Source organism: Lagenorhynchus albirostris, chromosome 20 (assembly GCF_949774975.1).
Source record: "Lagenorhynchus albirostris chromosome 20, mLagAlb1.1, whole genome shotgun sequence".
NCBI lineage: Eukaryota > Metazoa > Chordata > Mammalia > Artiodactyla > Delphinidae > Lagenorhynchus > Lagenorhynchus albirostris.
The window spans coordinates 12995808-13008593 of record NC_083114.1 but is presented as its reverse complement, the minus strand read 5'-3'; the positions used below and the strand labels follow the sequence as shown (position 1 = coordinate 13008593).

Here is a 12786-nt window from a genome sequence, read left to right as displayed (position 1 = left end):
GCAGAGTTGGGGAGCGGGGAGGGGACTGAGCCGGCCGGAGGGCCCCCCGCCCCCGCCCCCGCCCGCCCCGGGACTGATAATGTGAAGTTCCTCATTTTGCACAAGTGGCACTAGCCCCAGGGCTAACCTTTCCCTCCCTCTGGAGTCAGAGGGCTGAGACAGCCCTGGCCTACCCGGTCTCCCACTCCCGCGGTGGTCCCCCCCTCCCTTCCCTAGGGCCCCGGACCATATTTATTGCATGCGCCCTGGGCGGCCCCCCCAACCCCGAGCCCAGGCTGGGCTGGGCTGGAACGTGGTCTCTTTAGCTCCCTCCTCCTCGTTTGTATATTTCCTACCTTGTACACAGGCTCTTCCAGAGCCGCTTCCATTTTCTATACTCGAACCAAACAGCAATAAAGCAGTAACCAAGGACCCTGGACCCAGCGGCTCTGTTCGCCCTGCCCAGGGAGCTGGGTGGGCCGCACCGGGGTGGGTGCAGGGGCCCGAAGCAGCGCCCTCATACAGGTGCGGTGGCTTGGACCGTCCCTCCCCGGTCCCAGAGACAGATCAGCAAGAGCTCAGGTACGTTTCATAACTAAAAGTTTATTAAGGAAACAAATCCAGTGCTGCAAATGGGACAGAAAGGAGAGACAGGGTCTCCCACCCACCCAGTCGTCAGCCTTCACCCAGGGGAAAGGATCTCAGAGGAGAGGCCAGGGACCCTATACCCCAAAACGCCCAGTCATCTGAGGCCCTGGGGGACTCACAGCCCCAAATCGTCGGCCATGGCTCTCCTGTACAGTTCCCCCTCCTTCTGGCATAATCTCGGGCCTGCGGGGGGGGCACTGCCTTGCCCCCATCTTCTGGGCAGGCTGTATAGTCAGACGGGGGGCTCTGGGGGATTCCCCCACTGGTCCCATCAAAACTTGCTCCTGGCTCCGCCTCCAAACCCTGTCTTCCCCTAAGTCCCCCTCCATCCCTGTTCCTGGGTTGGGAGAACGCTTTCCCAGGAGGAAGCCTCCTGAGTGCAGCTTTGAACACAGGTGCCAGCTGAAGAGGCAACAAAAAACTCCAAGGCGAAGGGCCCCCGGGTCAAGTTCTTCTAGGGCAGAGCTAGAAACGGTGCAAACTCCAGGCTAGGCAATGCTGCTCCCGGGCACTGGCCCACCCTACCCTCCCTCAGGCTGGGCTGGAGGAGCCTGGAAGCACCCCAGAGCACAGGGGCCTGGGAGAGGTGGTCAGCGGCAGGAAAGCTTTCTTAGGCTCCTGCCACAGGTACCGCGGGAGAAGCATTCAGAGTGAGAACCTCCAAGGCAAGGCAATGAGGGGCCAGGAAGGTGAGAGGGACCAACTAGAAGGAGAAGGAGGGTGCGGGGGATGATTTGGGAGGGGGAGAGGGAGGCGAGTTGAGAAGAGTCTGAGGAAATTTTGTGAAGTGGGAACTAGAGCAAAAGGCAGGCGGATGGAGGGAGACGGAGCAGGCCAAGGCCACCCAGGAAGCATGGGCCTAAGAGCAGATGTCCTCCCTACAGACCCACGACCCACCGAGGGGAAAACCAGTGGCCCAGCACAGTGGACCCAGATTGCTAAGGGCGGGAAGAGCAGCGGGACGGGTGTGTGTGTGGGGGGGCTAGGGCTGCTGTTCAGAACCCAAGTGTGGTCCATGGGGGAATCCAGGCCTCAGGGGGAGAGAGACGCCCTGAGCACTCTCTTCATGGCGTGACCAAAGCCTCTTGGACGCTTTCAGGACAGGGGCTCTGAAGATTAAAGGGACCCGTGATCTCACCTGCATCTGATGGAAACTCTAACCCCCTGCCCCATCTCCAGCTGAGAAAGTGGCTGAGTCCCCGGGCTAAGAGGCCTTCCCCCAGCCCTTGAACCGGACACGGGGAGGGAGAAAGGCTGAGCACCGGCGGTCGGTCTGGCTCGCCCACCTGCTGTCACTGCAGCCAGCCACCTCCCTGCTAAATCCCGGCAGCCCAGGAGGGTCCCAGCGGCTTCCGCCCGGCCCTTGGGAGGGGCTCTGTGCGGAGCAGCTGCCCCCACAGCGCGGCCACGGCGTGCGGGGGAAGAGGGTAGTTTACTGTCTGGGTGGACTGGTGGCTCAGGCACGCGGGCATCTCCTGTGCTACTCTGGGCGCCTGGTGGCCTCTCGGGAATGGTTCCATGGGGGTGGGCCCCGCTGTGGCCCCCTCAGCCCACCTGGGCCCACGTGAGGAAGGCCGGGATGTCCCGCACAGGCACATTCCTGGTCAGCGCCTTCACACGCAGGTTCCGGTCATCCGTCAACAGCACCACCTCCCGCAGTAGCCGGATCGGCTCCTCTGTTGGCAGGAGAGAGCAGAGGGACTTCACTGAGGGCAGGAGGCAGAGGCACTGGCTGCCTCTCCTCTTCCGGAGGGGAAAGCAGTCCTGGGGGCTCCAGGCCAGCCATATCTTGGCCCTTCCACAGGTCCTTTCCCTCGTGCGGACTGTCAGCCGAGGGCGCCCCTCCGCTACCGGCTCAGGGAGGGCCGTGATGGGCCAGGGCTGGCCTTCTGCTCTGGACCCCCGCCTCCAGTGAAGGGCCGTGCTGCCTCGTGCCCTGGGAGCTGCCCGACCCGTCAGCCTCCGCAAACCCCTCTTCTCAGGACTCTGAGCCGAGAGAGCAGAGCCGGCCCTCCTATTCCTTCTGACTGCACGGCTAGTCCTGGACGCAAAATATTCCTCTCTTCTGCACATCTTCTCCACCCACCCCCATGCCCCCCAAGGCCAGCAGATCCACGCTTTAGGTATTCAGAGGTAGGAAACTCAAGATGGAATACAAAATGTATCCAGGGTTCCCAGGAAGTGAGGAGAGGGGTTAGCTCAGGGAGCTCTGAGGAGAGGAGGGCAAGGGTCCCGGCAGCGCCCAGCCAAGGTGGCCCTGAGGTTAGAGCCAAAAGATTCCCTCTATTAAATAAACGTGATCCGTGTGTACGGTAGCAACCTCTAGGTACAGAAAAAGGAAAGGTGAAGTCGCATCATCTCCCTGTTCCCTCCCTCATGTCTCTCTGTCTGTTTCCCAGGGTAGCGCTGTGGATGTCTCCAGAGTTCCTTATGCACATTTACAAGTGTACATACTTGTTATATAAGCTTTTTTCCTATAACATTACAATCATACTCACCGTACCTACTTCATTCAAATTTTAAAGATTTTAAAGTTCTTTCTATATGAGCACAAACGGACACACAAACCGATAGCCTTCGTTCTTTTTAGATGACTTTTTAAGCAGGATATCTTCCTCCACTTCTTTCCCCCTAATTCCCTAAACTTTTAATAATGTATTGGGGAGAATTTAAGCTGGGGCCAAGCACTCACACAAGTGACACCCCCACCCCTGCTAAGGCCCCTTGGGTGGCAGGTCCACTCCTCGGTCCCAGGCTGGGTGTTTGCTGACAGAGGCCCGGCAGACAGTGAGGCACAGGAAATGTCCTGCGGGGCTTGCTGACTGTGAGGGCTGGCGGGGCTGGGGGACTGCAAACATCCATGCCGACCTGAGCAGTTTCAGGCTTGCCAGCTCCAGGCAGGGAGGCTGAGAACTGGCTGTCAGCCTTGGGAGGAGTCTGGGGGGAAGAGGGAGGGAGAGGCTTGTGGGGTTGATGGCGGTGAGAAGGGGAGAGGCGGAACGAGGGTGTGGTGGGAGGTGAGCAGCTGTGGCGGACAGAGAGGGAGAGGAAGGCAGCCACGGGGAGAGGAGATGCTCTGAGACTGCTTGGCTGCTTGGGCCTGGCCCCTCGGGGTGTGTGCGGTGGGGCGGGGTGACGTGCAGTGCCATGTGGGGCTCCCAGCGGGCGGCCCGAGTCTGTCCACAGCCCCACTGGTCCTGCCCTGGGACTCAGACCAGGCGAGTCCCAGGCCTTAGGTCAGCCAACCAAGGCCCGGCATTGCTGGCAGGGGTCTGCAGGGGTTTCTGTGGATACTTTGAGACATTTTTAACAATAAACATCCTCTGTTTTGACACTGGTAACTTCACTTTGTTAGAAACCAGAGACTGTCATCTTGTCAGGCCCCATCCGCCATAATCCACATGATTTTAAAATTCAACATCGTTTACACATAAACATTTGGTGATGGTTTCTCTGTGAATCTGACAAGTTAATCTGCTAAGAATTCACACGGACAAATGGGGTTTGATTACACCAGCCGTTGCTGATGTAATTCTGATAGAGGCGGTCCCCAGGATGGCAATGGGTTCCTGTAGGCTGTTTGGGGTGAAGCGGGGGGGGGCGGGGGGGGGGAGACTAGGGCCAAAGCCAAAATGTGTCTCTGCTAAGAAAGAAACAGCTCTGAGGCTGGGTGGGGCCACAGCAGTATCTGAACCGTACTTCCCAACAAGGCCTTCTGCACTCCTGCCTACCTCTCCCTCACAAGGTGCCCCTCTAGGAAGCTGCCTGGGAGCAGAGCCCAACCTCCTCTGTTGGGCTCAGCCAGGACTCCTTTTTACCACTTGAATGCTCCGAATCTGGCCCTAAGGGACAGTACATGCAAGCCACGTGGCAGGACCCCTCTGAAGAACAGCAGCTGTGGGCTCATTACCGGCCTCAGGTACAGAGACTTGGGCAGCAGTGAGGGGCTGCACTGAAGTGGCTGGGAGAAGGGCTGGAGAGAAGACAATCCCCAGGCCAGCCTAGAAGCCAAGGCTAGGAAAGCAAGCGGAGACAAGAGATGGGCAACCACTAGGAGGAAATGACAAGAGGCTACCTACACACAGACACAGACTAAATGGCGAGAATCATCAGCTCTGCTCTGACACCGAGATAGGAAATCCTTCCAGATGAAGAAATGTCAGCGTCCTGGGAGCCGGGAGCAGAAAACACCTGAGCCTCGCTGACTCTGAGGGGCCGAGGGGCCGCCTCAGAGGAGAGACGGCTCTGGGTTGAGGGTGAGGTGCTCAAGCACCCGGAAGAGAACCTCTGGTCCCCAGATGGGATTCTGCTCACCAAAAGCGTTTTGAAGACTGGGCTGAGGGCTCAGTCCACAAGCTCTCACCTGCCTCCAAAGGGCTATGTCACACAACCAGAGAGACAGGAAGGAAAGGCCCACTGCTAGGTGGGGAAGCACTTCCACCCCCACCCCCCACCCCCCGTACAGGGTAGACATTCACAGATGAATTGAGAGGATGAGCATGGCCAAGAGCAGGGAGGTGGGCCCCAGGGACCCCCGGGGACTGTCCTCAGAGCGGCAGGGGGCTGGGCTCACGAGACCATGCCCAGAACAAGCTACACTGAATCATAAAGACATTCCTGCTGTCAGACAACTCACCGAGGACCCAAGAAAGGAAATGGACGCATGCACAGTGGGAAAGTTCACAGTCTAGAGCCCAGCTTCCTGGGCTAGGCCCATCGCTAGTTGGCCGAGGGTCCACCTGAGGGTGGGGGAGTTGTGACAGGGAGGTCTGACTTCCAGGAGGGGAGGAAACTGGGCTGGCCTCAGGCTTTTATCAGGCCTGAACCCTGATTCCTTCAACTTCCCAGGCCAGGGTCAGTGGAGGGACCCTTCCCTAGGGCTGAGGAGGGCAGGACAAGGTAGGGAGGGGAAGGGATGGGCCCGAGGCAGAGGCAGAGCTGTACCTTTGTTGGTGGGCATGAAGTCCTTAGCTTTGTCTTTGCAGTAGTGGAGGCAGCAGGAGAGGATCAGGTCGTCATTGTTGCCCTGGAGGAAGACGGGATAAGTGCCACCGGGCAGGAGCGGGCGCCATGCAGAGGAGGCACAGGTATGCTCTGCCTCTGGGGTCCTGGGGAAGGTCACTTCCCAGTGTCCCTCCCAGACGTGCCCTGGCCCTGCTTGGCCAGGTCCAACTGTGCCAAGAGTGATCTAGGGGACAAGGAACTCCCCCTCCTGGGCCTCGACGGTGGCCGTCCCCTCGGCTGCTCAGGCCAACTGGCCTTCCTCTAGCCCCTCCCTCCCGGAGACCCTGTTCTGAAGGCTGGCTATAGGTGCTCCCTTTTTGCCCTGGGTCTCACCAGCTGGCCAGTGATGTCCTCACTGCGGAAGGCGATGGATTCGAGTTCATTGCCACGGCTGGTCAGGGCCCGTAGGCAAGAGTCCCGACTCTCGAATCGCTGCTCGAGGAACTCAATGGACTTCCGGGCCTTTTCCTGCACCACACGGGCATAGCCCCCAGCCCGGTGGTCTGTGTCCTGCCCCTTGGCCAGGCCGTCCAGCTCACTGATCACTGATGAGACACAGCCCCGCAAGGAGTCAGCCTGGGCAATCAGCAATCAGGTCTGTCTTCGCCCGAGGCCTTGCCTTCCCAGCCAGCCCCTCCCCAGACCACAGAAGCCATCCTGCCCCACAGGAGTCTTCCAGTGAAACTAGGGGATCCTGGGGGGCAAGAAATGCCCTAGACTTTCCACAGTGTTCTATCTTCTTTCTGCCTCTTCCCCTGGGCCCCACCCTCCTCCTGGGAGGAACTTACAGGGAGTTTCTGGAGCTGCTGTATTCAGGGGAAGAAACCTGGCCCCTCTATCGCATTCCTCAGTTATAGAATCAAATCGAGAGGGTCCCTCAGGAGAGGCGAGGGTATGTAGCGGCTAGAGGAAAGAGGCACTCTCCCTCATCCGCCTGGGCCCCCACCACGGCGGTCCAAGAGGGGCCCGGTTCCATGCCCACCCCTGCCAGAGGGCAGGGAGGTCACGAGGTGGCAAGTGGGGATCACAGCCTCACTCGCGAGGACCCTGCTATTCCCCTAAACCCCTGGCACATCTACCTCCTCTGATAGTGCACGTGTGTGTGTGTGTGTGTGTGTGTGTGTGTGTGTGTGTGTCTGCCTGCCTATGTGTCTGGGACACAGCTTCATTTTCTGGTGAAGATTCTTTCCAAAATTCCAGCCAAAAGCCTGAGGTCAAGTGGGAAATATGCACTCCTTGGGGGCTCCGGGAGAGTTTGGGGTCTGAGGCCTCTCCTCAGTGCAGTGATTCATGGCTCGGGGAGTCGGCGTGAGCATGCAGTTCCATGGTGAGCCTGGCACTCACCGTCTGGGTATTCAGAGACACTTTCTGGAAAAGGCCCATGTGGGAATACACACACACAGACACAGACACACACACAGACACATACACACCCCATGCCTTCAGCAACCTAAGGCTGCAGTGTCCACACACACACGCGCGCGCACACACACACACACACACAGACACACACACACACACACGCCATGCCTTCGGCAACCTGAGGCTGCAGTGTCCACCCAATGTATGGCTGAGGTCGCGGAGTAGTGGTGGATGGGTGTATGGTACAGCAAACAGAACATCAAACATGAAAAACTGGTATTCTATCCCAAAATCTGCTTTCCTGCTTCCAAACTAAACAGGCTTCAAAGGGGAAGCTTGTTTGTGCTTCTGCACCAGGCGGGGCTTCTCGAAGCTGGGGTCAGACCTCAGGAGCAGGGAGCAGGTTAAAGAGCACAAGAAACAGGCAGACGAGGCCGCCGGCTTAACCCTTCGTGCTCCGCGCACAGGGCAGGACGCCCCTGCGGCGCCTCATTGAACAGGAGCCCCCTCTACAGCCCCTGAGAGTCAAGGCCCTGCCCAGCTGAGGACGCTTCAGAAAGGCTGGCCTGGATGCCCTGACACAGTTGGCATTTCCCAGTGCCTCTGGGGGTCGACCATTTATTCTCTATCTACCTTCTCCTCTGAGTTTTCTCATATATTTGCTCCCTCTCCACTGAACCTGGCTTCCCCCACTGAACCATAAGCTCTTCAAGGCCAAGGGGCTGCAGCTCTGCCTTTCACTGGCTCCCTCGGGAACAAGAAGACTGAGCGCACAGTAGCGGCACAATCGGTGCTGGTGTCTGAGGGCTCTGCCAGCCTGGGATGGTGTCTGAGGCTCCTACCAAGACTTAGGGGGCTCCTGAGACACCAGCAACCTCTCAGTTACACCATTCCCTGACCATCTAGCAAAAAGTGACCAATTCACTTTCTTATCCCTGAAAATCTCCTGGGTAGGAGAGCACAGGGACATGCTATCCTGAAAGGTGCCCCACCCCGGGACCTGGTGAGGGTAGAGGGGAAGCTGCAACAACTCGATAGTCTGGCTCTACCTTGGGCAGACAAGCTGCTCTACTTCTGAAGAACAGAAAACCTTCCCTTGGGTCTAAGGGCCTGGGTTGAAGAGGCTCTGGCCAGGCCACATGGGGAGGGGGAAGGAAGACAGGGAGGGTGGAGGCGGGACGAGGGCTGCTTCAGTGCCAACATTCTCAGGTGGTGCTAACGTGTTTCCCACAACCCCCCAGGGTTCTATAGCCTCTGCAGGGGCGGATGCTTCCTGCCCTTTGTTTCCACTCTCATCTGGCACTAAGACACCAGGGACTGGGAGGGAAGGCCCAGCGGAACATCTTGGCATGAGTGTCAGAGGTGGTTTGGCAGGCAGACTGCCAGTCTGGCAGCTCTTCCAGAGGACAGGGCCCCTAACCCTGCTCCCAGTGGCTGGTGAGAAGGGGACATGAAAGAGCCTGGGCTTGCCAGCCGTCTCCCAGATACTCTCCCTGCACAGGACAGCTATCAGTGATATTAGCTGTACCAGTTACATCAGACAGCAGCCCGGAGCACAGAGCCCATCCTGAAGCTGACCCACCACGGGGCTCCCAGAACCAGAGGTGCCTTAGACAGCCCTCTGGAGATAGCCCAGCTGGGCTCCTTTGGCCTGAGGGCGGAAGCGAGCTAGCTGGGTCCTGAGATGCTGACCCTGTACCAGCACCAATGACCAGACAGTGGTAAGAGCCCAAGTGGCAGGAATCCACACGCGTGAGCCAAGGCCTTGCTCTGGAGGGTTTCCATCGGCCTGGCCTTAGGGTGACATTGGCCAGAAGAATGTTACCTCGAACCAACAGAACGATCATGAAAAGCTACAAGACAATCAGACCAAAGGCATCTAAGCCCTTCAAAACCCTCCCAGCCTCCCTGCCAGACCACCCAGCAGCACTGCCGCTATCTGCCAGGGCTGAGTGTTTACCAATAACGGGAACCAGCTTTGCTGTTTTACTGCAAGCTTTATAAGGATAAAAACAAGGGCTGGGCTCATGCAGCCTCTGGTTGCTGGGACACAGGAGTCCATTTGCTCAAGCAGTTTAAGCCACGGAGCAGCCATAATAATTTGAACTGCTTTGATTATTAAACAATTGTCCTTGCCCCCCACATTCCCCACTTCCCTGCAAATCCTGTCTTACACACACAGCAGGGTTCTGCCTGCCTGGCCCCCAGGCTGTGGGGCATGTGTGTAGAGAGGGTTACTGCGCACATGCAGGGCTGCTCTGGCCTGACTCACCGATGAGGGGCACCACCAGGATGTACTTCCTGCTCTCCAGCAGCTGTGCCAGACTGGCCAGGTGGTCAATGAAGCCGTTGGTGTCTGGTACGAGGAACAAGGGTCTGATCTCGAGCTCCATCTGCCTCATATGACTCTGGTCCTCCAGGACAGCCTACAGAGACACAGAACGGTGAGTGAGCCAGTGAGTGAGTAGGCAAGGGGTGGGCGAGTCAGGGCCCTGAGTCCACGGTGTGTCAGCATCCTGCCCCTGCCCCCTCCAGAGATACAGCCAGTCCCTGTCGGGACAGGCCCGAGGGCTGGGCAAAGCACTGCAGTAAAAATCAGTGTAGACCAAATGGCTTGGGGAAACAGGCGTGACTAAAACCCTCGCATAGGACCGAGAAGGGACCTTGATGGTTATTAAAAATAACGGGTCTCGGAAAGTAAGACCTTGGGCTGAAAGTCAGCGAGGGAGAGTTGGGTTCCTTGGATATGAAAGTGGTTTCACATTCGTCATCTAGGCAGCATATACAGGGGATACTTCTCAACCCAGACACTTTTACGTATATGTATATCCCAAACAGAATTTATTTCAATTTACTTCACTGTGTACTTAAAAAAAGGAAAGAAAAAGAATAAACTCACAGTCTACACAAAAAGAGCGATGCTGACAACTAATAATTAACACCGCAGTCTCCCACATCGGCAGGAGCCCACATGGTGGGACGGTTTAGGACCCAACTCACAGACGTGCAAAGACCACCATCCAGACTGACGAGAACGTCACCATCTTCCCCCACCAGCACGGTGATCCCTAGACGGCAGTCTTCTGTGTTCTACCTGCACTCCTTTGCCACGATTCTGTACAACCTATACTCTTGCTTACTTGAGGTTTTTCTTTAAATTGACTTTATGTCAACTCGTTTTTGTGGCTCAGCAAATAATATCTGTGGTATCAGGAGTCTGAGAGCCTAGGAATGTGTTTACCAGCGCAAGCTGCACTTCTGCAATGAACAGTCAGAATGTCTTCTATGCATGATTGAAAAAACCCCTCACGTAGCACCAGCGGTCTGGGCACCACATCTCGGAAGGCACACGGCCTCGCGCCTGTTAGTCGTACAGATGTTCACATCTTTCAGGGAAGTTCCATGCTCATCTGTAAAAGCCCAATCTTCTCAAGTCTGCCAGGACCTGTGTGGCGGCAGCCCTGGGAGACTGGCTCTGGGTGCGCCTGTCACTATAGAACACGGTCACTCTTGTGCTGCTTCCTCTTCTGGGGACCATGGCCGAGAAGCAAACTGATTTGAGGGCATCTGCCCAGTGTGCTCCCTGCGTGCAGAGCCAGAGGGCACTGAAACAAACCCGGCAGGGGCCTGGCGAGCAGGTCCCAGCCCTGTCCTGCCCTCCCATGGCCTCCTGCCACACACCAACTCGCAGGGACAGAGACACAAGCACGGAGCAGGGGAGGGGGTGTGCGTGCCAACTGAGATGGGGCCCACAGGCTGGGCCCTGGCCACTAACAGTCAGTGAGAAAGGTGATCAGGTTTCACTGGCAATGACAGTAAAACTGAAAGGGCATGCCTCTGAATGCTGGGGGTGGCGCCTCTGTGACCTGCTGGGGACCTCTTCCTATGAGTAAGTCATTGCTGCCACTGCCACCACAGCTGGTGGAAGGCACAGGACGCTGGCAGGCATGAGAAACGCAGCTGAAGGGCTTGCCTGCTGAAGTCTTACTGCTCTCACCTCACGAAGGGAAAGCACCTCTGCTGCAGGCCACCTTCCCAGGGGATGTGGGTCACTGGCCCTCCCCATGGGGCTGCCAACTAGAGGGTGACACACATTCTACCGAACTCAACTTGGGCATTAAAAAAACCCCTACTTCTTTTTTTTTTTTTTCTTGTCTTTTTTTTTTTTTGTGGTACACGGGCCTCTCACTGTTGTGGCCTCTCCTGTTGTGGAGCACAGGCTCCGGACGCGCAGGCTCAGCGGCCATGGCTCACGGGCCCAGCCGCTCCGCGGCATGTGGGATCCTCCCGGACCGGGGCACGAACCTGTGTCCCCTGCATCGGCAGGCGGACTCTCAACCACTGCGCCACCAGGGAAGCCCCCAAACCCCCTATTTTTTATTGAGATATAATCAATATATAACACGTGCGACGGCGCGGGCATTTCGTGAGGAGAGGAAACAGTCCCCACTGAGGCTTAGTGAGCTCTCCCGTCTCTCTCTTCACAGAGGGAGCATCAGCACCCCTGCTGCTGATTTCCCCGGGTCTCGGCGTGCTCTGTGCAGCCTTTCCACTGCCTGGAACGCTTCTCTTGGCATTATAGGCCCCTAAACCTCTGTCTTTCTCAGTGAGAAGGGGCAGGACGAACCCTGAAGCCGGCTGGGCCTGAGCACAGCGCCTCTGCCACCGTTCCACTCAGACCCCTTTCACATCTTAGTTTTCCGGCCTCCATAAATGATCCTCTGGCCCTAAGGCTGACTCTAAGGAAGTGGCACTGGCTGCCCCTTTTACCCTGTGGGAACGATGAGCTCCTAAGACCTCAGACCACCCTTCCTTAAAGGCTGGCCATGGGCAGGAGGGCCTTTAGGCCAGATGGCCGAGGGAGGCAGGGGCTGAGCCTGCCTGGCTGTTTTGATGACAGGATGGAAGAAGAATCTAGGTGCAAGGTCCAGGGAAGCGCTAGCCGTCTGCGTTCTCTGAGATCTGGCTCAGGGCCAGAAAGGTGAACGGAGGCCACAGCCTTTTTGGGAGGTGGCAGCCTTGCTGGTTCCCCAGGGGTGGGCGGGATCAAGCTGATGAGGGTGGTCAGAGCTGTGCTGCCACCATCCGGTCCCAGGGACACCCGCAGACAACTTCCCTTAACCTGGCTCTGCCCAGTGAGTCACTGCACAACTGCTTCCTGTTCCCCACATGCCCTCCTGGAGTCTCGGGAGATTCACTGAAGCTGCTCCCCCTTCTCTTGGGGTACCAGTGGGACTCTGGGGGGTCATACCTGGGTCAGGAGACTGGCCCAGTCCCCTTAAAAGAATGGCAGACAAGGAAGGACTGGGAGTCCGCAGCCCCTCGTCTGTGGGTGTCGGTGTTTCCGGCCCTCTCTGAGTGGCGGTGTGTGTGTGTGTGTGTGTGTGTGTGTTTGTGTGTGTTTAGCATTTGCCCTCCCAACTTTTCCAGATTTTACCCGTCAGATTCCTGGCAGCTGTGCACGGCGCCTGTGCCGGCCGTCACGTCCCATTCTGATCTCTGGGTCGCACGGTGAGAGAAGGACACAGGATGCGCAGGGAGTGAAAAAGTGATGTCGGTGGGGAGAGCGCCAAGTCCCCACTCACAGCCATGGGATGCTTGGGGAGAAGGGGGAAGCGTGCTGCTGTGGAGTTCAGAGGCCGGTAGTGAGATTTATTTTTGTTTGTATGAGCAAAAAGCTGCAGAAGCCTCTGGTGGGGGTGAGGGGGGTGCAACTGGAATGCTGTGATTCAGACGGACTGGCCCTGGCCTGGAGTCAAGTGTGCTGACCCGGAAGGAGAGTTCCATAGGAAC

General features: G+C 57.5%; 1 protein-coding gene across 3 annotated transcripts in view; it reads right to left on the bottom strand.

Moving 5' to 3' along the window:
- Positions 1-562: 562 nt before the first annotated feature.
- SMG6 (SMG6 nonsense mediated mRNA decay factor) overlaps positions 563-12786 on the bottom strand; it is a 237989-nt gene continuing 225765 nt past the window's right edge. For all 3 annotated transcript variants that reach the window (XM_060135024.1, XM_060135028.1, XM_060135027.1), the window contains 4 exons: positions 9266-9419; positions 5965-6176; positions 5572-5653; positions 563-2303 (listed from right to left, as the gene is read on the bottom strand). In XM_060135024.1, coding sequence (XP_059991007.1) covers positions 2173-2303; positions 5572-5653; positions 5965-6176; positions 9266-9419 — 579 coding nt within the window. In that variant the 3' untranslated portion in view covers positions 563-2172. The remainder of the gene's footprint in view (positions 2304-5571; positions 5654-5964; positions 6177-9265; positions 9420-12786) is intronic.